Source organism: Rhinatrema bivittatum, chromosome 2, assembly GCF_901001135.1.
Source record: "Rhinatrema bivittatum chromosome 2, aRhiBiv1.1, whole genome shotgun sequence".
Classification (NCBI taxonomy): domain Eukaryota; kingdom Metazoa; phylum Chordata; class Amphibia; order Gymnophiona; family Rhinatrematidae; genus Rhinatrema; species Rhinatrema bivittatum.
In genome coordinates this window covers 525,004,246-525,030,080 of record NC_042616.1, presented here as the reverse complement: position 1 = coordinate 525,030,080, position 25,835 = coordinate 525,004,246, and the positions used below count along the sequence as shown (strand labels likewise).

Below are 25,835 nucleotides of genomic sequence, written 5' to 3'. Positions count from 1 at the left end.
AGGGTACTGCGCAACCCGGGGCGCAACTGAATAATGCTAAGAGGGGAATTAGGGTGCGACATGCTTTCCAACATCCCTTGCGCACAGTAATGATAGGTGTCCGTGAGCCATTCGCCTTTGAACCGCATCTGGCAGGCCACATTATAGAGTCTAAAGCAGGGGTCGGGAACCTATGGCTCGCAAGCCAGATGTAGCTCTTTTGATGGCTGCATCTGGCTCGCAGACAAATCTTTAATAGAAAAGTAAAAATCTAACAAAAACCCCCACCCTCCTGACGCCCCAAGACCTGCCAAAAGTCCCTGGTGGTCCAGCGGGAGTCCAGGAGCGGTCCAGGAGCGATCTCCTGGACTTGGGATGTCTGCTGCCAGTAATCAAAATGGCACAGTCGGCCCTTTGCCCTCACTATGTCACTGGGGTCGACCAATGGCGGCGGTAGCCCCTGTGACATAGTAAGGGCAAAGGGCCGTCGGCTGCCAGTAATCAAAATGGCGTCAGGAGGGTGGGGGGTTGTAGTAAATTAATTTTGGAGGTCTTGGGGGGTGTCAGGAGGGTGGGGGGTTTTGTTAGATTTTTACTTTTTTTTTCATTAAAGATTTGTCTGTGAGCCCTGGACCCCCGCTGAACCACCAGGGACTTTTGGCAGGCCTTGGGGGTGTCAGGAGGGTGGGGGGTTGTAGTAAATTAATTTGGTAGGTCTTGGGGGGGGGGGGGGTGTCAGGAGGGTGGGGGTTGTAGTTAGTATGGCTCTCACGGAATTACATTTTAAAATATGTGGCGTTCATGGCTCTCTTAGCCAAAAAGATTCCCGACCCCTGCTGTAGAGAGTCTGGAGCCACTTAAAGTCTCCAGAGAGTTTATATTTCCTCAGTGCCCAAAACAAGTACTCCCAGGAAAGGGAGTCGAAAGTCTTTTCGGCGTCTAAGCTGAGTATCAGTGCTTCAGCTTTTGGCGTATAGCTTAATGCAGCCAAGAGAGCCGAACACTGCGCACTCCCTGCCGCCCCTTGACAAAGCCTGTTTGGTCTTCATGAATAAGGGAGGGTAACACCTTATTCAGGCGAGACGCTAAAATGGAGCCAATATTTTTATGTCGACACTGAGTAAAGATATCGGGCGGTAAGAGCCCACTTCCAGGAGGTCTTTGCCCGGTTTAGGAAGAACAACAATAACAGATTGATCAGAGGATGCCGTAATGTTATTATCAAGTAGCATCCCAGTATAATAGTTTTGTAATGGGGATAACACAGAGAATTTCAAAATTTTGTAGAATTCGGAGCCCAAACCATCCTGACCCGCTGCTTTGCCCAATTTGAGCGTCTGGATCACAGAGTAAATTTCATTCTCAGATAAAGGGGAATCTAGGGCCTGCGCTTGTTCACTGGGGGCCACTCAATATCACGAAAAAGGCCCTCTGCAGCGGCCGTGTTCATAGGCTTAGGGCCATACAGGGATGTGTAATATTCGAGAAAGCGGACCGCAATATCTGCGGATGCAGCTTGGTGCACACCCCGGCTATCCCGAACACCCAACAACCGCCACACGAGTTCCCAGAGGGCGTATAAGATGCGACAGAAGGCGGTTGGCTCTGTTACCGTGTTTATATAACTGGTAGCGATAGTACCTGAGCGATTTAGACGCCCTCTGGTGTAGTAGGGCATTTAAAGCTTCCCGGGTGCATTCGACTTGAGATTTAGCCTCAGCCGTTAAATCCACCATATGCCTCCGCTGTGCAGCTTTAAGGGCCACAGTGAGCCGCAATATTTCAGCATTACACTTTTTTATTTCGTTTGGCTACGTAAGCGATGACAGCACCCCGCGTGACCGTTTTCCCCGCCTCCCACACCACTGCAGAGGAAACGTCTGGAGTAACATTTATTTCTATATACTCCTTCCAGCACCCTTGTAAATAGTTATGGAATTCCTTGTCCAAATATAAATCAGGGCGTAGTCGCCAAGAGAATGGGGGGGCGGTTAGGCTTGCCATGCTGCAAGGTCATTGTCACCGGGGCATGGTCAGAAATAGTAATCGTACCGACAGAAGCAGCAGTCACAGTGGGGAAACACTGGTCCGATACTAAAAAGTAATCAAGCCAAGAGTATGTCTGGTGGGGGTTGGAAAAGGACGTAAATTCAACATCGTCAGGGTGCAACACGCGCCAGGCATCCAGAAGCTGCAATTCCCAGCACAGCAGATTGAGTCCCATCTGCTGGTCCCTGGCCGAGGTCGTCTTTGGGGGGGGGGGGGCGCGATTGTCAAGCAACTTGTTAGCCACCATAATAAAAGTCTCCACCCAGGACCAGCTGACAATCAGAAAAGTCAGCTAACAGCCGCACCAGGGAATTAAAAAAAGCAGGAGAATATATATTTGGGGCATAGACATTGCAAAGCGCCAATTTCTGGTGAAATAGTTGGCCCACCACGATAACATATCTCCCCTCAGGATCTTGCAAAATTTGCTCATATTGGAATGGTAAATTTTTATGGATGAGGATGGCCACCCCACGTTTTTTTTTTTTTTAGAAGTAAAAGAGGAAAAATAACACTGTCCCACCCACTCACGCTGTAACTTAGCACGTTCAGCATCAATCAAGTGCGTTTCCTGCAGAAATGCCACTTGTGTGCGTGTGCATACGTTTAAACATGGTAAATATCTTTTTCCTTTTAATTCAGAGAGACGAACTTAACCTGTGCCATTAAGGATATGTATTAAAGGGCATTCCACAAAGAGACAAATTTTGTCCAACCCCCGAGGCCCCCCAGCTTAGGCCTCGGAGGTTCCTACACCATCGCCCTATTGCAACCCAGATGTGAAGTTCACCCATACCACGGGGAGGTTTCCCATGCACACAACCCCTCTCCCCCTGGCTTCCAGATACATGCACACCAGTCACACCAAACATACCAGCAAGCATCCCAAACACATCCACAGCCCCCCCTTCCCAATCCACCTTACCTTCCACCACCACCACCCCCCAAGGCATATGGCCTCCCCCCCCCCCCCCCGGCCCCATGAAGAGCTGCTGGGCAAGGGAGTGCCCACCTCCAACCCCGCTCCCTCCCTAAGGTACATCAAGCTACCACTCAACCAAAATAATGCATAATGACCCAATCAAGGGGGCAACTAGCCCTTACCCCACCTCCCGAAAGATTCGCTCAAGGCTACTCAAAAAGAGCCCCTCAGATCTGAAGAACTCATATGCACGTCTGAAGGTCCCAAAAAGGATCCCCCCAACGTGCACAAACTGCGTGAGTGGTAATATAGGAGAGTATTGTCGTGCCTGGAGGGCGTCATTGTCCCTGGAGAAGCTCCACTGCTCAGGGCAAACATTCAAAGATGCAAACACTGCTCAGATGCAAACATTCGAAGGCCTCAGTCACCGAGGTATCAACTGGAAAACAACTGCGGCCTTTTAAACTAGGCCCATACCCGGTCCAGCTGCGATATATCAGATAGACTATACATATCAGCCCCTCTCAGCGCCGCCGCTGGGTAGATTAGATATAAAACGATCTGCTTCTTCCTTAGACGTGAGGAATAGGACCTTGTCATCATGTTGGACACGCAGCTTCGCTGGATAGAGCAGATGCCTCGTTTGTGGAGTTCCGTGCAGGCCGGCGCTAACACCTTTCGCTGGGCTGCGGTGCTGGCAGAGAAGTCGTTAACCAACAAAATTCTGCAGCTCTGGTATTCCAGCGTAGCTTGCTGTCGATAGGCTCGCAATAACTGAGTTTTGTGTTCCCAGTTCAAGATGCGCGCCATAACCGGCCGTGGTCTGTTATTTCCTTCCCGCAGGAGGCCCAAGCAGTGCACGCGCTCGCATTGTAATTTCTCAGCATCCAGGTTTAAGCCTCGGTAGCTAGAAGCCATTTCTCTACAAAGTCTTGTTGCTCTCCATCGTTTACCGTTTCGGGTGAACTGACAATGTTTATATTGTTACGCCGCCCCGGTCCTCCTGCAGCTCATGCTGTGAGTTCTCAGGTCCTCCACTCGCTGCTCCGCCGCCACCAGGTGATCACTGTGATCCAAGACAGTAGTATCTACTACTTCCAGCCGCTTAGAGTGACCTTCCAGGGCCGCCTTAATATCTTCCATGGAAGTCTGCAATTTAATCTAATCGAGCTTCCAGGGCCTCTGTGACTCTCTGGGAGAGTTGCTGCAGTGCATCCTCCGTGAAGGAGGCAAGAATTTTTCCCCCCGCAAGTGCCTCCGCCATCTTGGGCACACGTGGCCGTCGGCTGCTTCGGTCCGGTGGGCAGCAGGTGCTTCGGTTTCGTATGCCCCGCGCCCAACACCGAAGGGCTGAGCCAAAAACTCCAACAGCACGCAGCAAGCAGTCCGGTGAGCTAGCAGAGCGCAGGGGTGCTCACCCGGTTCATCAGAGTTTTACTGCCGCCATCTTGGATCCACACTGGCAGCAGGCACATCGGGAGAGGGAGCGAAATAGGACCGTTGTTCTGGCTCCCCACGGTTCCGCCCGGCGAAACTGATGCTCATCAACTAGTGACTTGGCACCCTGTCCGGGAGGTGAGATTCGGGCGGTAAAAAGGGGGGGTATTTTTACATAGTGCGGGAGCGGGGCCACGGAGCTCTATCCCAGCACTTCCGCCTCGCTGCTAGTCATCGCCGGAAGTCACTAACTGAAGTTCTAATGAGTCAATTTACTTTTTGGGCCTTAATGTAGTAATAATGAATAAACTGGAAGGGTATCCAAATGTTTGCACGGCCTTGCAAGCTCTGGCCCTGATTGTTCATGAAGCATGCAGATAAAAACTGAATTGGAAACTGCAACAAGCCAGAGTCTCTTTATGCAATGTAACAAAGGAAAAAAAGAAACATCACCCATCCTTATAAAACAAATCAAGAAATATAAAATCAGTAGCAGTAAAACCATACTAACAAAAAGAACAGATTATTTCAAAACAGCTGATGAATGGAATATCCAATAATTTAAAACTCATAAAAAATGTCTAGATACCAATAAAATATTTCAAAATAGCAGACCCAGTAATGAAAAATGATACAAAAAAATTTTTGCTCTGTATACCTGGGAACATTTGATATCCAGGTGCCCTGAGATTGTTTTGAATTAGCAGGAGGAGGGATAGTTTGTTTGCAACTTTCTCCTTTCTCTCTCTCTCACACTGGCTCTCAATCGCTCACATATACACATGCTTTTTCTCTCTCACTTATATAGGCTCTTAATTACACATTTACACAATGCTGTCTATCTTTTCATGCTTACACACACACAGGCTTTCAAACACACACATGCATGCTGTCTTTTTCTCTCACACACAGACTCTCATTCACATGCTTATAAACATGTCCTCTCTTTCTCTCATTTACACACAGGCTCTCAATCACATACTCACATGCTCCCTTCACTTAAACCATCTCTCAATCACACACAGACACACATGCTCTCTCTCTTATACACACAGGCTCTTAATCATACATACACATGATCTCTCTCACACACAAAGGATCTCAATCATACACACATACTCTTTCACACAAACAGGTTTTCAATCATACACTTACATTCATGCTCTCTCTCTCTCTCACAGGCAGGCTCTCAATCACACATACTCTCTTTCACATATACAGCCTCTCAATCATTCACATACATGTTATCTCACTCACACAGGATCTCAACACTCTTCCCCCGCCCCCCCCAGGAACTAGGGCAGCAGCCTCCTCCCAATCCTATAGGCAGCAGTAACCACCTTAATTTTCAGCCCTCGCAGAGAAAGGAGTCCCATTGGCTGCGGGGGTTGATGTTGTTCCTCAATTTACTCTGAGCTGCGCTGCTCATCCTTCAGGTTGCGCCTCTCTTCTTTTCTTCGGGCCAATGCTGAGCGCACTAGCATGGTCTTCTTCCCACGCATGCACCTGCTGCTCACCACCTCCTCTTCCGGGGTACGGGAAGAAGAGAGCATGCCGGTGCCACCGACTCCAGTTCTCCTGCCGCATTCTGCCCGAGCTATCAGCATTTTAAGCCCGGGCGGAGGACCTATTTCACTTGGGTAGGGGGAGCAGCTGGGTCAGCAGGGGGTCGGGAATTGTGGCGACACACCTGCGTGTTCTTGGTGACACACAGGTTGAAAACTGCTACCCTAGGTGTACTAGTTCTTTTCAAAGTCTTCAGGTTGTGGGCATTACCAACAAGCCCAAGCTCCTTCCTCTGACTGACTATTCCTGTACAACTTAGCCATCTTGAGACAACCCATTCATTCCTGCTCTCTTCCTCCTCTCCAACATCAACTACCAAAACTTCTGATGATTATCCCTTGTGCCATAATATTCTGTATGTCTATCAGGATGGAAATGTCTCTCTTCCTAATAGCTGGGAAAAGAAGTCTACCTGTCTGATCTGGTTTCCCCAAAGTCCTGTTTTTGGCCCTTACATAAACTGGCACTCTTTAACCCCCATCAACATCTACGAAAAGACAGTACAGAATCTCAAGAAGATCTGTTTCTACCAAATACCTCCAACACAGAAGAAAACTGTACTCTGTCCTGCAATTACCTCCTTACAACCCCTCTCTATGTTCCTTTGCCTCTGGACCCGTAAGGATGACTCCTAGAATGGTCAATGATACTAAAAAAGAGCAACAGGATGGGCAAGGACAGCTAGCTCTCTACCCTCATGGCTGCATGGGCTTTATTACTCTGTGGCAATACCAGGGTTTAGGAGAGGGCATTTAAGAGACTATATTCTATCATTACAACTCATTTTACTTTAAGCCATGTAGTGCCTCACTTCTCAGTTCAACCTTTGCTCACCGATAATCCCTCCTCCTACCATCCTGATATCCATCCCCATCACGGACTGAAAAAGAGTTACCATTATCCCCTGAGGTAGAGTGGCTGGGATAAATTTGTTTGTTTCCTTTTGCCAAGTTGCAGAACTTGAGATATTTGTCCTCAACCTTTCCTCCAAAAACATAGCAAACCAGAATAGTACAGCCATAAATGCCCTTCAGCAATATATTTCCTCCCTTTCTAGAGTTTTCCTAAATAATCATATGGCCTTGGATATATTACCAGACAAAGAAGGTGGCATTCGTCAGTGATTAATGTATTCGTAAGTCTGTCCTTACCCTGAGAGCTTTAGCAAATCAGGCCCATAAACTTAGTGTTGGTGGTTTGCAGATTGATGGGAACTAGGATTTTCTGGGCACTGGAGATTTATTTGGAGGATTGGGAAAGAAAATTTCTTATTTCATACTTTTGATTGCTGGATTAGTTACATTATTTGTCTCTCTTCTTTCTCAGTGCTTTTGTCTTTCTGCAGGAAGAATGCCTCTTCTGAGTCTTCTACTACTATCAGAGCAGTTCAAACCTTTCCGCCACCTTCATTGTCACTGGACTTCTCTGAGACATCTTCACTGTTGAGTTATTACAGAGTTGAATGGTTACCTGAAAACACCTGCTGCAGTGGATGCAGGGAGAACTTCCCCAAGATTTTATCAGTAGTTTAGTTTAGGTTTATGATAACTGCTTAGCATAAAAAAAGAGGGGGAACTATTGTAAATGTCAGGATTTCAGGCTTAAAATCCTTGGTTAGATTATGTTAAATATACATCATAAGGACCAAGACTGTGCTTTTAGGCCTAACTAGAAACAGCTAAAGGCAGAAGTACTGAAAATGACATAGCTACAGCATGCTAGGAATTATATATTTATATAATCTTTAGTAATTAAGTGTAACCATATATGGAGATATTTACAGTTGTTTATTACAAAAAGCTAACCATTATCACATAGGCAAAATGTAAGCTTATATAAGTTACTTGAATTAGATATAAATTCTTGGAATTCAATGAATATTGATATGTCATTAATATTATTGTAGAGCATGATGTGCTGACCGTTGATTTGTCTATTGCTTGTTATCAATGTCTTAAGATCATTTATAAGGTGTGAATTGTTGCTGCGCCACTCAGCGCTCTCACATTTTGTGTTACTGCTGCTAACCTGTTTTATCTGTGTGCACGTTCAGATAAAATAAGGAAGTAAGCTAATTGCATTGGGTTTTTTTGTGGGGGGGTTTTTTTTTTTTTTTTTTTAGTGATTACAATTTTTTCTTTAAAGCTTTAAAACCAGGCCAAGGGACCTCCCACATAAGTTCCATTTATGGGATTTTCCACACTAGTAGCATGCCAAGAAAACACCTGCCATTCCTTGCCATGTCCATGCTCAAAAGCCATGGAAGAATTTTTACTAACCTTATGAGACTTACTAGGAATGGAGAGCAAAAACAGGGAGAAAGCAAGGTAAGTGCTGAGAAGGTGAAATCTTACAATCCGTGGATAAGTTCATGATGCTCACCCTCAAAGTGGAAGAAATACATGTTCAGACCCCTTGACACCACTTGTGAATAATTAGGTGAATTCTTAGAATGCGAGTCTGAATCACTAGTCTGCAACAAGCTGTGACCTTACACAAACCATCAAATTCATATCATTGTACCTGGATAAATTGGGCAACAGTATTGATCCTTTACCTCTCCCCCCAATATCAATTGTCATGTAGTATAGGTATAAGAAATGCGTTCACTCACACCAGAGGTGGCTACATATATGTTTCTAAAAAATCAGAAATGTAAAACATGTTAGGATTCTGTTTGGATAAAGAAGCTCCAGTGCGATTCTATGCAGCTTGAGGGCTTCCTTCAGAATAGAGAAACCCAACTCAGTGTAACCTGACTAGATAGGGCTATAATATTTATTATACTGTAATGTTTCTTTTTTATTTCCGAATTAGTCTCTCTCCCTTTGATGTGGATTGTAATTATATTTAAGTTACATTCGGGCCGATACAGTAAAGGGTTACTGTACATAGTTCAAGAGGTTTTGATGAGATATTCTGCTTTGATATTGAGTAATACCGCTGGACTGTAAGTGGCACCATTCTATTTATAGGCGAAGCGCACTGTTAGCCCAGGTTTGGCCGCGCGTTTGACGCGTTAGCTTTACCCCTTATACAGTAAGGGGTAATAGTGCGTCGAAAACGCGCGGCTAACCCCCCCAAAACTAATAGCGCCTGCAACATGCAAATGCATGTTGATGGCTCTATTAGTTATTCCCACGCGATCCAGAAAGCAAAATGTGCAGCGAAGCCGCACATTTTACTTTAAAAAATTAACGCCTGCCCAAAGGCAGGCGTTAATTTCTGCCGGCGCCAGGGAAGTGTACAGAAAAGCAGAAAAAAAACTGCTTTTCTGTACACCCTCCGACTTAATATCATAGCGATATTAAGTCGGAGGCCCCGAAATTAAAAAAAATAAATTTTAAATCGGCCCGGTTGGAAGACGGACGCTCAATTATGCTGGCGTCTGTTTTCCGAACCCGTGGCTGTCAGCGGGTTTGAGAACAGACGCCGGCAAAATTGAGCGTTGGCTGTCAAACTCGCTGACAGCCGCCGCTCCTGTCAAAAAAGAGGCGCTAGGGACGCGCTAGGGTCCCTAGCGCCTCTTTACCGTGGGCCCTCTTTTGCATACTAAATCGCGCGCACAGGTGAGTGGCCTGTGCGCACGTTGGGAGAGCGGGCGCTTGCCTCGGAGCGCCCGTTCTCCCGTGGGTTTTACTGTATCTGCCTGAATATAATTATGGGTCCTTGTATTGTATAATGTTTCTACACAAAGTTTTACTTTGGTGTATATTTTAAAATTATAAAGAGTTAAAAATAAAAGAAAAAAAAGCAGCTCTACAAAGCTTATTATTTATACCCACCCATTGGTTCTGTGAATTAGCAATTAGTTACCTCTTGCCATTTTGTAGTAGAACATGTAGTTTGCTCCTATCCACCGACAAAAGCTTGGGGTCCACTAGAGATTCCAGTGTCTCTAATATGTGAGGCTGTAAAACTTGAAGTCTTCCCTGAAGACTGCTGATCTAGAGAAAATCAATTTTCCTTCATAAAAAGATTACAACAGCCCTGTAAAAACACTGCATTCCTGAATCCTTAATGTAATTTTAAACTATGTAACTAAGAAATTTGCAACTTCTTATTAGAAGAGACAATGTCACCTGCATTTTTGTTGATAGCCACCATGAAGTGCAAAAAAAGCTTCCGATTTGTCTAAAGAGAGCGGTATTTCTGCTTCTCATTTAGATAGGAAACATGGGTGTGTGTACATGCATCTCTCTCTCTCTATATATATATAGATATAAAGATAGAGACACACACACATTATATATATATATATATATATATATATATATATATATATGTATTTATTTTTTATATACCGATGTTGCTGTATAATATACATATCTCACTGGTTTTATATATATATATATATATATATATATATATATATATATATATATATAGATAGAGAGAGAGAGAGAGAGAGAGAGATACACACACACATATATCTATCTATCTATCTATATATGTTCAAACATTGTACACTAATAGCTCAGGTACAGAAATTAATTATCAAAGTTCAAAAAACAAACAAATACAGCCAATATAGTTTTTACAGGGAGATTAGGCTCCCAAAAATTATCACATCTCTTTCAACCAAACTGGATGAAATTGTATATTGGGGATTTTTGAACAGCAATTTAGAATCTGAAAAGATTTTTGACTTAAGACCCTATTCAGCTGCTCCAGAGCTAGCCAAAAGGAAAATTAGTTTCTTACCTGATAATTTTCGTTCCTGTAGTACCACCAGTCCAGACTCCTGGGTTTGGCCCCCTCTCTAGCAGATTGAGACAGAGCAGTTACCATAACAACGCTTCGCCTATAAATAGAATGGTGCCACCTACAGTCCAGCAGTATTACTCAATATCAAAGCTGAATATCTCATCAAAACCTCTTGAAGTATGCACAATAACCCTTTAACAAGAAAAAGAAATAATTGGTCCACTTAACCCTCCTGGGAACCAAACCTGTAGAACCACTTGAGGACAGTCAATCGCAATTTCTTCAGACCTAAAAATTAATTACATAATAACCGAGCAGACTCTCCCTTACTTCCATGCCTCTGATGGGCGGGACTCTGGACTGATCCGTGGTACTACAGGAACGAAAATTATCAGGTAAGAAACTAATTTTCCTTTCCCTGTATGTATCCGGATCAGTTCAGACTCCTGGGATGGGATCCAGAGAGGCCGCTCGAAGTACACCTTCTCCAAAACGACTGGAACCTGGTGCTTGGACATCCAGTCTGTAATGCCTCGCAAACGTATGCAAGGATTTCCATGTAGCTGCCCTGCAAATCTCCTGTGGAGAAACTATCTGGCACTCCACCCAAGACGCCACATGCGAACGAGTAGAGTGAGCCCTTAGACCAACAGGAAGAGATCTACCACGAAGAAGATAGGTCGAGTTAATAGCCTCCTTCAGACAGCGAGCTATGGTAGTCTTGGAGGCCATATGACCACGCTTGGAGCCACTCCACAGCACAAAGAGATGGTCCGTCACCCGAAACTCATTCGTAACCGAAGCAATGCTGTGCGAACATCCAGCTTCTGCAAGTCTATAGACAAGGGATCCAAACAATCTAACTCCGCGAAAGCTGGCAGCTCCACCGATTGGTTGACATGAAAAGAAGAACCACTTTCGGCAGAAAAGTAGTAACTGTCCATAATGAAACCCCTGACTCCGAAATTCGCAAAAATGTTCTCTACAGGAAAGAGCCTGGAGTTCCGACACTCTACGAGCCGATGTGATGGCCACCAGAAAGATTACCTTCAAGGTAAGATCTTTCAGAGTCGACCGTTTCAAAGGCAAGGAGGGTGCCGAGCATAGAGCTGTAAGGACTAAATTCAGACTCCAAGACGGACAAGGATGCCTCAGCGGAGGACGCAAGTGCTTTGCTCTCCGTAGGAAAACATGCCACATCCGGATGTGCCACCAACGCTACGTCTTGTACAGAGCCATGCAAACAACCAAGAGCCGCCACCTGAACTCTGAGGGAACAGCATGACAAGCCCTTGAACAGACTCGCTTGAAGAAAACACAGAATATCCGACACCGAGGCCTGGCAAGGAGCTACCTCTCAGTCCAGACACCAAGACTCAAAAAAATCCTCCATACTCTAACATACGCTAAGTTGGTGGATGTCCTACGCGATCGCAGGAGCATAGCCACTACGGCTGGAGAATAGCCACTGCGACTTAACCGTTGCCTTTCAAAAGCCATGCCGCTAGACAGAAGCAATCAACTTCTTCCAAACAAATGGACCCTTGATGCAGTAGGTCTGGAAGATCTGGAAACCACAGCGGTCCCATCACCGCTAAATTGAGAAGGTCCGCAAACCATGGATGCTTCGGCCACTCTGGGACTACCAGGATGACCTCCGCTGGATGAATCTCTATTCGCCTGAGCACTTTGCCGATCAATGGCCAAGGCGGGAAGACATACAGCAGAGTGCGGAGATCCCAAAACAAACTTTTTTTTTTTTTTTTTGTAGTTGGAGGTCCAAATTTTCTATCCTGTAAGTGCTGGAGGGCTGTCACTCCCATGACCGGGATAGTGGCATTTTTTTTTTTTTTTTTTTACTGCGGACACCACCACGGAAACCTCGGGGACTCGAAGAAGATTCAAAGTGTCCTCCGGTACAGGATATAGCTCATTCATAGCATTAACCACCTTTCATCCCAAATCAAGGATGATCTCCTCTCTGAATAGCAAGTCCGTGATGGCCACAAAAATGAATAGGAAAAAAGGAGTAGTAGGACCCCTCAGGCCCAACAATACCTGATCTATGGCCCCCCAGGTCGGGCACCTCTGGCGGCCTGTCGATGCCAAACTCATCTAGAATAGCAGGGACCAGTAGACCCAATACTTTTTTTCGAAACAGGTGGAACAGCTTTGGGACACACCCGTCCACAACCTGGGAACTCCGACCTGGATCCTGCTGCGGATCAGTGCCCACATCTACTCCCAGTGGGGGCTCGGACTGTATGTCCCAGTCCTGTGAGTCAGAGATTTGTTCTGAAGAATCCGAATCCGGAAAGGATGCCTATGATCTGAACGGGTGCTTAACCTTCACGGAGCCAGCGCTATCCTGAGCCTTAGCCTGCTTTGCAGAGACAGCTTTGGACACAGTAAAGGAGCATTCCCTCCAGCCTGCTGTTTTCCAGACTTTTTGGCCTTAAAGGCCCTGGACATTAACAAATTAAACTCTGAGGCAAAGGATGAAGAAGAGGAGGAAGCAGTAGCCCCCTCAGGGCTGTCCTCCTTTGCAGACGAGAGATGCGCTAATGTCTTGCCACCCCCGGGGGTCCTCTGTGTAGAAAAAAGGCGGCAGGAAAATATCTTCCCCCAGCGTGTCTCTTGCGGCAGCTCTAAAACAGCTCAAAATGGTGCCCATTCCCACGCTCAGTGGGAACGGAGCGAGAGAGGAAGGCCGCGATGCGCCAGCCCCCCGGAGCCTTGCAAGCGCCCTGCCGAACATTCTTCTGACCAGCGGAGGATCCCTACCCCGGGGAGGCATGAAAAGCAGAGGCCGACCCCTTACAGACGCGATTGTGCCGAGCCGCATGTGCGGCCCGCCGAGCTTTTCGGCATCGGGCAGGCAGAAAGTCGTGCAGAGCGTGACCCAAAAACAGCGGCAAAAACGGCAGCAAAAGACACAGCCTTGACAACAACAGGAAAAAACAAACAGCGTTTGCCGAAAAGCCCTGACTTTTCTTTTTTTTTTCCCCCTCAAAACAAAAATTGCCCGTCAGCCGCCAGAGATCCTGCTCCAATTGGGGGAGTGAGCCGGGCTCCCCGGTATCATCCCAGAGCTGCTAGGAGGTTGTAATAGGGTCCTCGACCCTGGGTTGCAGCTGCCTCACACACCAGAGGGGATGGTCCCCTCAGGACCTCACACCCCTCTGGGAGGCTGAAGACCTTTGCATCGGAACTCTGGTGCTCTTACCTTTATTTATTTATTTTTTGGGGGGTAAAAACAAAGAATAAATTGCAAAGGACAAAGTCCCTAAAGACTAACTAACTTCTAATTCCTCTCTTTTTTTTTTTTAAACCCCGGTAACCGATGAATCTTGTTCTCCCCTAGAGAATGGATCATATCCTCCAGGTCCTTGCCAAAAAGCAACTTTCCTTTAAAGGGAAGGGGTCCCAGCTGTGCCTTGGAGGATACATCCGCCGACCAGTTTCTTAACCATAGGAGTCTACGGGCTCTGTCTCCATCTGCTAGGGGGGGGGGCCCAAACCCAGGAGCCTGGACTGATCAGGGTACGTACAGGGAATGGCAATGCAAGCAAGAGGTGCTCGGTTAATCTGGAAAGTTGCAACCAAGCATTTGGGCAGTTTGAACTTGGGCCAGGCAAGAATGCAGCTGGGTGTCACCTGGCAGGCTGAAAGCTCAAGAAAATGTAGAAGTCCTAGCAACATCATAGGCAGCAGATAGCTACGTTGGTCTAGCAGGCTGCACAATTCCCAGTGCTGGCCAGGCCAGCCTGACAGGCAGACACTAGCCAGACAGATGAAACTTGCTAAAAAAAAAAAAAATTTCAAACAAAAATAGGAACTAGGGGAATTCATAATGTCTAACAACGTACACATGTGATTCTGTATAGGTTGTACTTTGGGAGTTAGTTAAGGAGGTACTAAGCTGCGGCCACGTTGCCTCCACTAAGTCTGTCTTACATCTGTATATCAGATAAGGAATGGTCAAGGGGAGAATGGGCAGTGATGCTGAAGAACAGCCAAGCAGGAGTTGAACTACAGTGCTCATGTTAAGCTTGCTAGAAATATGAAAGCAGATTTTAGCATCCCCTTACATAAAGAAAAGAAGGAAGAAAGCAAGGACTATCTAGTATGAACAATAACCAATATCTTCTCTCAAATGACCGTGTGTCTTTCCTTTTGAGGAGTCAGGTGGGAGCACTTATGAACAAGCTTAAGAAACAAAGCGGTGCACAGAAAACAGATAAACCGGGAGAATATGAAACATTCCCTCCCCCGCTGTACTATATTTTTTTAAGTTACTTTTTAGTACATTTCTGACAAAGTTAAACATACATACATGAACTTTGATACACCTCCATAAAATATAAACAGGTGCAACATAAACCACACGAAAAAAAAAAAAAAAGTTATTCATTTATGAGTATCTGAACTCAGTGGGGCTGAGGGGTAGGCCTGCCTGCTCTGGCATGGATTCTTTTCTCCAGTCAGGTCAATGAAAAGCAGAAACAAGTGCCTGTGTAAGGGCTCACACACTGATAACTAAGGCTCCACAAGGAAAAAGCGACTAAAGCAAGTTACAAAAGCACTAACTTGGGGATATTCAGCCTGTGACCCAAGAGCCACAGATGGTTCGAACACAGCAGAGAATCTCCAGGAAGTCCGAACAGAATGGAACTATAGATTAAATGCTAAAGTTAGAAAAAAACCCAACATTTAAACACGGCTCTAAGTAGGATGGGGGTCAATTGTAAATTGGCTACAGCAGAAACTACATAGAAGCAGTGAAGATTCAGGTCAGCCAAGCAACTTTTTTTTTTTTTTTAACAAATAAATCATTTTAGAAATGTGTTTAAGCAAAAATGTTCACATTTTTTTAAAATAACTTTATAACTGTGATGGCAAAAAGTAAATATAGTTTTAGTAATCCATAAAACATTATTCAGAAGTATAAAGAAGGCTCACCCTGTACTGAAGGATTGCTTCTATTGCTCTGAATTCAAATGGCAAGGAATATGTTACTAGCTGGCCTTCTCCTGCCAGCTGAGGTGCAAGCTCCTTGAACAGCCACTGTTCCAGGTTTAGGTGGCGATAATCCAGCACCAGAAGATACTCTGGTGTTATCACAGCTTTCAAAAACTGTAACAGATACAATTATATGGACAGCTGGTTTTTCACAAAAAAACTTTCAATTCTGCAACTGCCATACCATGCAATGCATTTCAGTTTACCTTTGCAAATGAAATTGTCCCCTACGGGCTAGCCATATGGATCAATGGATCCACATCTGGATCCCCCTGTCTAATCAGAAACTTTAGGGACTGAGGTTACCATGGAAATAATACATTTAGGCCTGGGGGAAAGAAGGCTGCCGCTGCCATGACAACCACACTGGGGGTGCATCCCAGAGAAGACCACCCTTAAGTTGGTCTGGGATGGAGGCGGAACAGAAAAATGACGACACAGGGAGAGAAAAAAAAAAATGTAGAGAAAAAACACTCCGCACCTGTTAAAGTTTTTATTGTATCTTCATTTTTTCACCCCCTGTTAAATGTAAACCAGCATGATGCGATCCATATCGCGAATGCCGGTATAGAAAAACACTAAATAAATAAAAAATAAATAAATATTACAACTAAACACCCTAAAGCTCTCTTTCAATTTGCTCTTGTTGAAAGAAAGCCTCCCCCCACCCCCAAATGATATGCAGTGTAACTGTTATGGATACAAGGATCATCTCATGAGATTATACCAAAGAAGATTCCAGTGCCGCCCTCTGCATTTTGACGGCATAAGCCCACTGCATAACAGAGCCCCACAGAAATTCCTCTTGAGATTAGTGGTCATTTGGCCATCTACAAATGAAAAATGGTGGCCAATGCAGTTTTTAAACAGGCTAACTGGTTTCACATAGATTTAGGCACTTACTTATATGTAAACTCAAGTTTATATTTTATGACAAAAATGTATCAATATTACCTCCATTCTCATGATAATCCTGTTGTTTCTAGAACTGATGCTCATTAAATGCTGAAATCGTAGATCTCGTGCTTGGAGACCCAATTCCTGGTACAGCTCAGTTTTCTTTCGTTCTAACAAAGAATCAAACCGTAAAAGCATACTGAGGAGATTAAAACAGCGGTTAATCTTTCCTTGACTATAAAGAATAGATTTTATAGTTTTCTTAAAGGACGAAAAAGAAGCCTTAAGAAATTTTCACAAGGCATCAGTTATAGCATTGGAAAAAGCACAGGTAGCATCACAGCAGGACACATGCATTACACTATATCTGTTCCAACAACCTTTAAAAAATGTCTCTAATGCGTCACAAGGCACATATAATTCAATTCTTAGCTTTCTGCAGGAATACTGTCCAATTTACAAACAAAAAAGTGCCTCTCTACTTACCAAAGGAACTCATCTTTCCTTCCATGTCAAATTTCATCTAACAATGGAAGAAAAAACAGTAGCAGTATACAGTTACTAGAAATCTGGTAGCAATGTTTTGAAGCACACATACACAAACTACAAATGTACTCATTATATGCCACATGGTTTCAAAAGCTATTTTCTTCTTCTATACTATGCATTTGAACTGCTGCCAAGTAAATCTTCACTACCCAGGTATAGAGGTGTCTACTAACAATTTTGCTTTGGGTTTCTGTATGTAAACAGACTTGCACAGAAGAACATGAGTGCTATGCTGAGCTAGGCCAATGGTCCATCAAACCCAGCATTCTGTCTCAGACAGTGGTCATCTGGATCAAAATGAAATAGCCAGTAGATCCTAAAGGGTGGGGGGTGTCCATTCCTTATTGGTTATTCCCTGAGTAAGAGGTGGTGATCTCTGCATCTACTAGTCTAATGGCGATGAGCGGACCTGTCCTCCAGAAACTTATCCTAACTTTTTTTTAAACCTAGATGCACTATTAACTTGGACCACATTCTCTGGAAAATTCCACAGCTTAATTGTGTGTTGACTGGAAAAATATTTTAAAAAATGACAACACTTTCTTAAAATGAATCTTAAATAGATTACCACATAATTTAATGGGGTGTCTCTTAGTCCTAGTACTATTTGGAAAAGTAAATTTAAATTCTCAGCTCGGTGTGTAGCAGCAGCCAAAAGAAGCAAATAAGATACTAGGAATTATTTGGAAAGAAATAGAAAACAAAACTGGGAATATAATGCCTCTATCAGTCCATGGTGAGACCACACTGAGTACTGTGTGCAGTGCTGGTTAATGTATCTCAAAAAGAGATAATGAAAACTAGAAAAGGTACAGAGAAGATCAACAAAACGTAATTAAGGGGATAAAATGGCTCCCTTATGAAGAGAGTGGGCAAGTCAGGGTTCTTCTGCTTGGAGAAATGACTAAGAGGGGATATGATAAAGGTTTATAAAATCATGCGTGTGGCAGAACAGGTAAATAGGAAATAGTTACATATCGTTCACAATGACTCCAAGTACCTTTTCTGAGCCAGGCAGAAAAGCATCTGGAGCAGATCTGCATTTGCTTGGAAGAATGAAGCAAAATCTTTCCACTTTTCTGTTTTCTTCTGATGCAAATTGGGGACATCAGTCAATCAACCTAAGACCGACTAATCTGTCTGCCATTGTCTGATGCAGGGACCACTCAAAAGGAAGAAACATTCTGCCGAAGCAATCTGCTAATGTGGTGGAGATGCCCAGAATGTAGACTGCTTAAAAGAAGGCTTGGTGGTCGCAAGCCTACTCTCAGATCCTTATGGACTCTTGGTAGAAGGTCCTTATTTGTTGATGTAAAACACGATCACTTGATTGTGAGTTTAGATGAGAATTCCCTTTCCCCTGAGGAGTTGTGAAAATGTTCTCAAGGTGTGTGAGTGCTTGAAGCTCCAAGCTCCAACAGATTAAGTTGAAACAGCCATTCTGCTGATGACCAGGTTCCCTGCATCCAGAAGGGATCCTCTGGTGTTCCACAACCCTGGTAAATGCATCTGTTGCCAACATAACTTGATGGGGGGAGTGGACCCGATGGTCACTCTGACAGAGCGCCAGAGTTCTGCTCTGGAGATGGGAGAACTTTCCAGATGGACAACCATCTCTGCAGCATTCCACCAATCAGGCCTTTATGGTAGAGATACCAGATGGAAGCAACTCCTCAGGAAAAGGCACATGACAGCTAGATTGGATTAGCCAAAAGTCACTTAAGGACTATCAGAGCATGAGAAACCAGATTCTCTGGTCTGATGAAACCAAGATTGAACTCTTTGGCCTGAATTCCAAGCGTATTGTCCGAAGGAAACCAGACACTGCTCATCACATAGCAAATACCATCCTTATAATGCAGCATGGCAGTGGCATCATGATGCTATGGGGATATTTTTCTGCTGCAGGAACTGTGAGGCTAGTTAGGATCAAGGGAAAGATGAATGGAGCAAAGTACAGAGAGATCCTTGAAAACCTGCTCCAGAGTACTATGAATCTCTGACTGAAGGATGATTCACCTTCCAACAGGAAAACAACCCTAAGCACTCAAGCCAAGACAACGCAGGAGTGGCTTCAGGACAAGTCCTTGAGTGGCCCAGTCAGAATCCAGACTTGACCCCGATCGAACATCTCCGGAGAGACCTAAAATAGTTGTGCATCAATACTCCCCATCCAATCTGACAGAGTTTAAGAGGATCTGCAGATAAGAATGGGAGAAAATCCCCAAATCCAGGTGTGCCAAGATTGTAGCATCATACCCAAGTCGACTTGAGGCTGTAATTACTACAAAAGGTGCCTCAACTTACGTAAATATAACTCAGTTCTTGTTTTGTTTTTAATTAATTTGCACAAATTTTTACAAACCTGATTTTGCTTTGTCATTATGGGGTATTGTGTGTAGATTGAGGAAGGAAAAAAATGCACATTATCCATTTTAGAATAAGGTTGTAATGTAACAGAATGTGGAAAAAGTGAAGGGATTTGAATACTTATGAATGCACTGTAACAGCAATAAAACAAATGATAAAGCAAACGATAACAAAATGCTCAGAAAAAAATAACAAAAGGCAGCATACAAACAATACATTACAATAGCTCTATTATAGCCCAGAAATCATCATGATGCATCAGCAGTTACCAGCATCAGGATTAAGCAATCGATTCAGAATCATCATTTGCCTGTTCCTTTATTTAAACCCAGATGAGACATCCTGGCTTTTCCATATCCTCTGTATCAGAATACCTTAAAATTTCCCCGTTTTAATGTATCCTTTGAAGATACCTCATTTTGAACCAAACACTCCTAAGCATCTGGGTGGCTTTTTCCATAATTGACCGTTTTTGTAAAAGTGTTAAACTAAAGAAAAATTATACTGTAATCAAGTTCATCACCTGGAAACAACTAAACATTCTCATGTAATAACTTGGTGGAGACGACGCAAGGTATGCAGCCAAGTGACAAAGCAGAGTTCCAGCTACAGAATTAAATCCTCTTACAAGTCCCCCAAAATTGTGCCATTACTAGTCAACTGCATTGTGAATGGGAAACACATGGTTTTACTTAACTTGTGCATGGCAAAATGCTCGCACTTCTTGGACATCAAATACACTTTTGTTCTCATGTTCATTAATTCATATGTTGGAATCACAGATTCATAATCTCACACGAACACACTACCTTAGGAAGTTCTAATGGCACAAAAAACTGTTCATTTGTTTCTAAATACAAACATGCTCCTAAATCTATATTGGGGAAAACATGGAAAAAAATCTCTATGAAAAGTGAATTGTATTAATGAATATTCTGAAAGCCCACTAACAATTCCAAAAAGGCATGCACTGAATACCAACAAATTATCAGCATTTGCAGAAATGCATCAGCTAAAAGTACACTCACCACAGCAAACACTGGTACAACGCTGGCTAGTGTGGCTTGGGAGACATCTGTGCTGGTGAAACGATACAACGCCCCTAAAGAAAGATTTACAGAGTTAGATATTTACACCATCCCAAGGATGTCAGGGAAGAGAGAGCATGAGGAAGAATAGGAAACAGGACTGCTCAGGGACTGGCAATGACCATCAATGTCAGTGCAACTAACAAAAACAGTGAGCAAGGGTGAAAAATGAATATTCAATGGAGAGATACACCAGAGATATCAGTTTAACAAACATTTTAGCCAATATACATTTCACGTCACTCAGTGCCACAAAGTACACTTTCCAAGCAGTCTCCTGTTGTATGCGCCCATCCCTTCGGCACCAATTTTGTCTTCCTGTCCTGGGGTTGCCTGGGCAGAGAGATGTGCCACAACCACTAATTCTCCTCCTACTGACAGCCAGCAGCACATATCCACCTGCCTCTCCTCTTCTTCCTCTATCTATACTGGCTGGTTAGCAGCCACAAACAAGCAATACATATGGCCATTCACAAATAACGACAAGATTATTTCTCTCTCTTATCAAGGTTCTCATTCTATATCCTAATTTTGAGCTTATATACCATATTCCTGGTCCAAAGCAGACCTGGATTTGTCAATAAGCACACTGGGCCCGTGCCTAGGGCGGCAAAAATCTAGGGAGCAGCAGGCTGGCTGAGGATTTGCCTCTTTTCAGCTGTGCTGAATCTCACTCAGCAGAGAACAGCCCTCTGCTTCCTACTCCAGCTCCTCGCCTCCCAGGCAATGTGCAGGGAACAGGAGAGGAGGAGTGAACAACTGCGCAGACAGAGCAAACAGGGATAATTTTGGGGAGACTAGGAGGGGCAGAGTAGAGATAATTAGAGGGTGGGAAGAAAGGCTGGGGGATTAGAGGAGGATGGCTGTACCTGGCTGTGTGAGAGAGAGGGGAACAAGGGTAGGATGCAGTGTTCATGAATATGAGAAAGAAGGGATTGGTGCCAAATGTATATGCGTGTGCCATATTGGGAGGAATGCAAAGAGGAGCAGAACCAGAGCATGATAAAGATCCTCTCTTTCCAGTCTTTGCAATTCAAATCCTCACTCTCTCAATCTTGGATTCTATCCAGGGCCGGTGCTAGCTTTTTTGCTGCCCTGTGCGAACAATTATTGTGCTTCCCCCCCCCCGCGCTTCATTCATTCTCGGTCTTGGGCTTGCCAAAAAAAGCCCAGCTCCTCCCAGCAACCAAAACTTTAAAAACTGTCACCCTCTACCCGCTGGGTCTTCACCCTCTCCCCTGGAACCCATTGCTGGTTTAAGAGTATTAGGTGCCCTAAGCAAATCTCATACCCTTGCATCCCCACCTCCTGCTCTCTCCACATAAACGGTTAAAAATTATGCATTTACAATTGATTTTGCATGAAAAAGAATATCCAAAGGACAGCCTTCTAAGGTAAAAAAAAAAAATAAGTATTTGCATGCACTTCTTTGGTGCCAACCAGAAAATCCTACAAAAAACCCCCCACTTGGAACCATATGACGTTAGGGCTACTGTAATGCGTGTTAGGTGAGGGTTTGACCCTCAGAAAGCCATGAGTAAATTACAATATAATAAACCTCCCACACCAAAACAGCACTAACAGCCAGCACTTAAAAAAAGTAACAACTCTACACTAGGCCCTAAAACACCAATACACCTCCTATTAGGAAAAGAGAAGAAACCATGCTGCTATAGATTCCTACACACTAGCAGAATATTCCTCCACATCACACATGTAGAACACAGGCAGACCCTCACCAAATACTGGAAAAAGAAACCATAAAATATAAATAAAAACATGCAGGCAAAAACTGAATAGGAATAGGAAACACACAACACGCCCTATTGAACTTAACAACCTTGACCTCCCATCCATTCCCATTCCCATAACCCTCCCCTCATCCTCCTCCCCTCTCACCCTCCCCATCATCCTACTACCTGCCCTAACCGCCTATATACCTGTCACCTTATGAATAGTTAAAATATGTGAATATGTAACCACCTGTCTCAAGTTGAATTAGTTGCCTCAATGTTTCTTCCTACTCTAAATTATTGTAAAGCCTGTTGCTATGTTATGTTACATTGTGAACCGGGGTGATGTTTTTAACGTGCCCCGGTATATAAAAAACCCTTAAATAAAAATTAAAAAAAACAAGTCAGACTCTATGCAATGCAACAATGGAAAATCAGAAATCACCAATCCTCAGACATTAAACATTAAAATCAAGAAATATAATAAATACGTTAATCATAACAGTATAAACATACTAATAAAAAGAATGGAAGATCCAATAATTAAAAACTCAATTTGTTTTGAATTTCTCAAACACCAATAAAATATTTCAAAACAGCAGACACATCAAACAGCATTCAAAATTTAAAACTAATAAGGATAAAATAATTCACACTCTCCATACCTGGAGACTTTTGATTTCTAGTCACTCAGATTGTCGTGGATTAGTGAGAGACAGATGCATAAACTTTCTCCTCTCATAGATATGTATCTATACATACACATACATACGTAGGCTCTCTCCCTCTTACATACACATGCTTCCTCTCTCATATATTCTCACTCACACACATGCTCACAAATGTGTGTGTGTATATATATATATACACACACCCTCACAGACATTCCCTCTTACATATACACACACACACACACACACAAGATCCCTCTCTCACATATTCATGCTCATGCACACACACGCTCAGACACACATGAAGAAAGCCCCCTATGCTTCAATACTGCGACTTTTCCTGATATAAACCAACAAATTTACTGCTCAAAAAGAACTTACTACTAATTAGACCTCAGTCCATCATCTCTAGATCTTGCATCTGTCTCAGTACTCTCTCATACACATGCCTCCTCTCACATGCACACGGTCAGACATCCACATACACATGCTCACACACACACTCCACTTATGCTCAGACATCCCCCCATACACATACATGCATAGACACTCCCATACACATACACACATGCATAAGAACATAAGAAATTGCAATGCTGGGTCAGACCAAGGGTCCATCAAGCCCAGCATCCTGTTTCCAACAGAGGCCAAACCAGGCCACAAAAACTTGGCAATTACCCAAACACCAAGAAGATCCCATGCTACTGATGCCAGAAATAGCAGAGGCCTTTCTCTAAGTCACTCCCACACACACACACATGCTCAGACACACACAGGTTTCCTCCTGCTCATACATACACTATAGAACCAAGGCCTTTCCCAGCAGCCCTGGCCCTCCCCTTCTTCGGCGGGGCAGATTGGGAGCTGCCTGGTGGCTTGTATTTTTTCCTTTTTTTCTTTCTGGCCGCCTAGAACGTGGTCCTGCAGCTCATCCTGACTGCAGCTCTGCAACTCTTTGCCACGCAGCAGGTTGGGAACTGCCGCGCAGTCCTATAGCTCCTGCTCGTCTTCACCGTGTGGCCCTAGGGCTCCTCCTTTTCTTTGCAGCACAGCCCTAGGGCTCTTATTCTTCACACAGCGCTAAGGCTCCTTCTCTGCTTCGCCACACAGCCCTGCAAATCTCTCATTTTTGCCGTGCAGCGGTTTGCGAACTTCTGCGTGGCCCTAGATTCTTGAAGAGGAGGAGCTGTAGTGCTGTGCAGTCCTTCACCGCCGCCTTATCTTTGCTGCATGGAGGGTTGGGAACCACCATGGGGCCCTGCAAGTTCCTTCTCTTCGCTGCTATGGCTCATTTTCTTTGTGGGGCGGTGGCACCAGCAGCTGACTCAACTTGGTCACGGCCCTGAGGCCGCCACCCTGTGCAAGTTCACAGCTTGCACAGTGGGTTGTGCCGGCCCTAATTCTATCCCCCAAATCCTGAAGCTCCCTTTTCCCTAGATCCTGAAACCCACTCCCCAACCCTTCCTATTCCCTCATCTTCTCCCTCAAAGAACCTGCCTCTCTATCCCTCTTCTTCCTTATCCCTAGTCCTCTTTCCTTCTTGCACTCCTCCTTTCTCCTCATCCCATTCTGATCTTTTTCTCTTGCCCTCCCCATCTCCGAGGTCTCCTCTCTGTCCTGATGCTTAGAGATGCCTTTTCTTTATTAATAAAAGTAAAAAAATTATAATATATATGCTGCAAAACTAATTTATTTTTATAATGTAATATAAAAGATAGAAATGTTTTTGTTTCAGAATTTGTAAATGTTTCCCAGAGAATCTACCCTGAGCTGCCACAGGAGACTAAGGAACTTTATCTTAAGAGACCTTCTCTTCCCTGTTGTTCAACTTCAGAGAGAGAGGGGGAGGTGATAGGGGGCAACAGCACCAACAGTGCCTAAGGCACCAAAATCCTAAATCCGTATCTGGTCCAAATAACTAACTAGTGAGATTTATAATAATTGATGAAATATATAGGAAGAGTGTACAATAAAATACATAGTCAAGAATATCCTACCAAATAAAAAGTAACCTCAAATACATAACTGAATACAAAGATCCTGAAACACATGTATAAAATAAATATAAAACGTAATACACGGTACATAACCAAACCCCCTCCCACCAACAGCCTCACACTTGCTCTCGCCCAGCCCTTAAGGCCTTTGCACCCCTGAAGCTGGTGGTGGTCGTGGTGGGATGTCGGCAGTGTTACTACCGGGAGGACGCTGCAGCACCGGACACTTGCAGGCCACGTGCAAATCCAGGTCCGGCCGCGCTCTAGCGACGGCGGGGCCGGGCAGTTTCGACCCCCACGCAACAGCGGCGGCAGCAACAGTAACTGAGCGCCCTCCTCTGCTACCGGTGCGAGCCCAGCAGCCCGCGAGCGGACAGAGCCGGCTGAAGAGGCGCGCGGCATCCATGTCCGCGAAGAAGCAGTCGGGGCGCGTGACGCTCCGAGGCCGCTGGCACGCGCGCGACGTCCTCGCGCAGCGTGCAATGGGCCAGAAGGCGGTGTTAGACCCGGCGGCGGATTTGAATGCGTTGGGAGCGGCAAGTCGTTGGGTGAGAGTGGGAGTATGCATCCCATTCAGGGAATGAACAGCACTCAATTTCGGTTCCAGAATCAGCATATTTTTTTTTCACATTGTGCTGTTAAGGGATAAAAAAAAAAAAAGTATCCAGTCCTATTCATTTAAATGAGACTGTGACATACGTCTTTCTTTTTCTGTGCACGTTAACCTTATGATGGCTAAGGCATTTGTCATCTGTATGGTCAAAAGTATTTGGGGTTTTTTTAAAAATAAAAATCGTAATAAATTTATTTATATTTGCCAAGGTAAATTGTACATTTTTTCTGCACAA

At 44.4% G+C, this 25,835-nt stretch overlaps 1 protein-coding gene across 2 annotated transcripts in view; it reads right to left on the bottom strand.

The window, feature by feature from the left end:
• LOC115085132 (magnesium transporter MRS2 homolog, mitochondrial-like) overlaps nucleotides 1-25,504 on the bottom strand; it is a 54,373-nt gene extending 28,869 nt beyond the window's left edge. Inside the window, exons 1-6 of one of the 2 annotated variants that reach the window (XM_029590766.1) lie at nucleotides 25,189-25,504; nucleotides 20,527-20,600; nucleotides 17,066-17,102; nucleotides 16,637-16,749; nucleotides 15,623-15,796; nucleotides 9,770-9,900 (exon numbers count right to left, since the gene is read on the bottom strand). In XM_029590766.1, the coding sequence (XP_029446626.1) occupies nucleotides 9,770-9,900; nucleotides 15,623-15,796; nucleotides 16,637-16,749; nucleotides 17,066-17,102; nucleotides 20,527-20,600; nucleotides 25,189-25,393 (734 nt within the window). In that variant the 5' untranslated portion in view covers nucleotides 25,394-25,504. Of the gene's footprint in view, nucleotides 1-9,769; nucleotides 9,901-15,622; nucleotides 15,797-16,636; nucleotides 16,750-17,065; nucleotides 17,103-20,526; nucleotides 20,601-23,788 lie in introns of both variants that reach the window. The other variant, XM_029590768.1, reaches the window with a different exon arrangement.
• Between the last annotated feature and the right edge of the window lie 331 nt (nucleotides 25,505-25,835).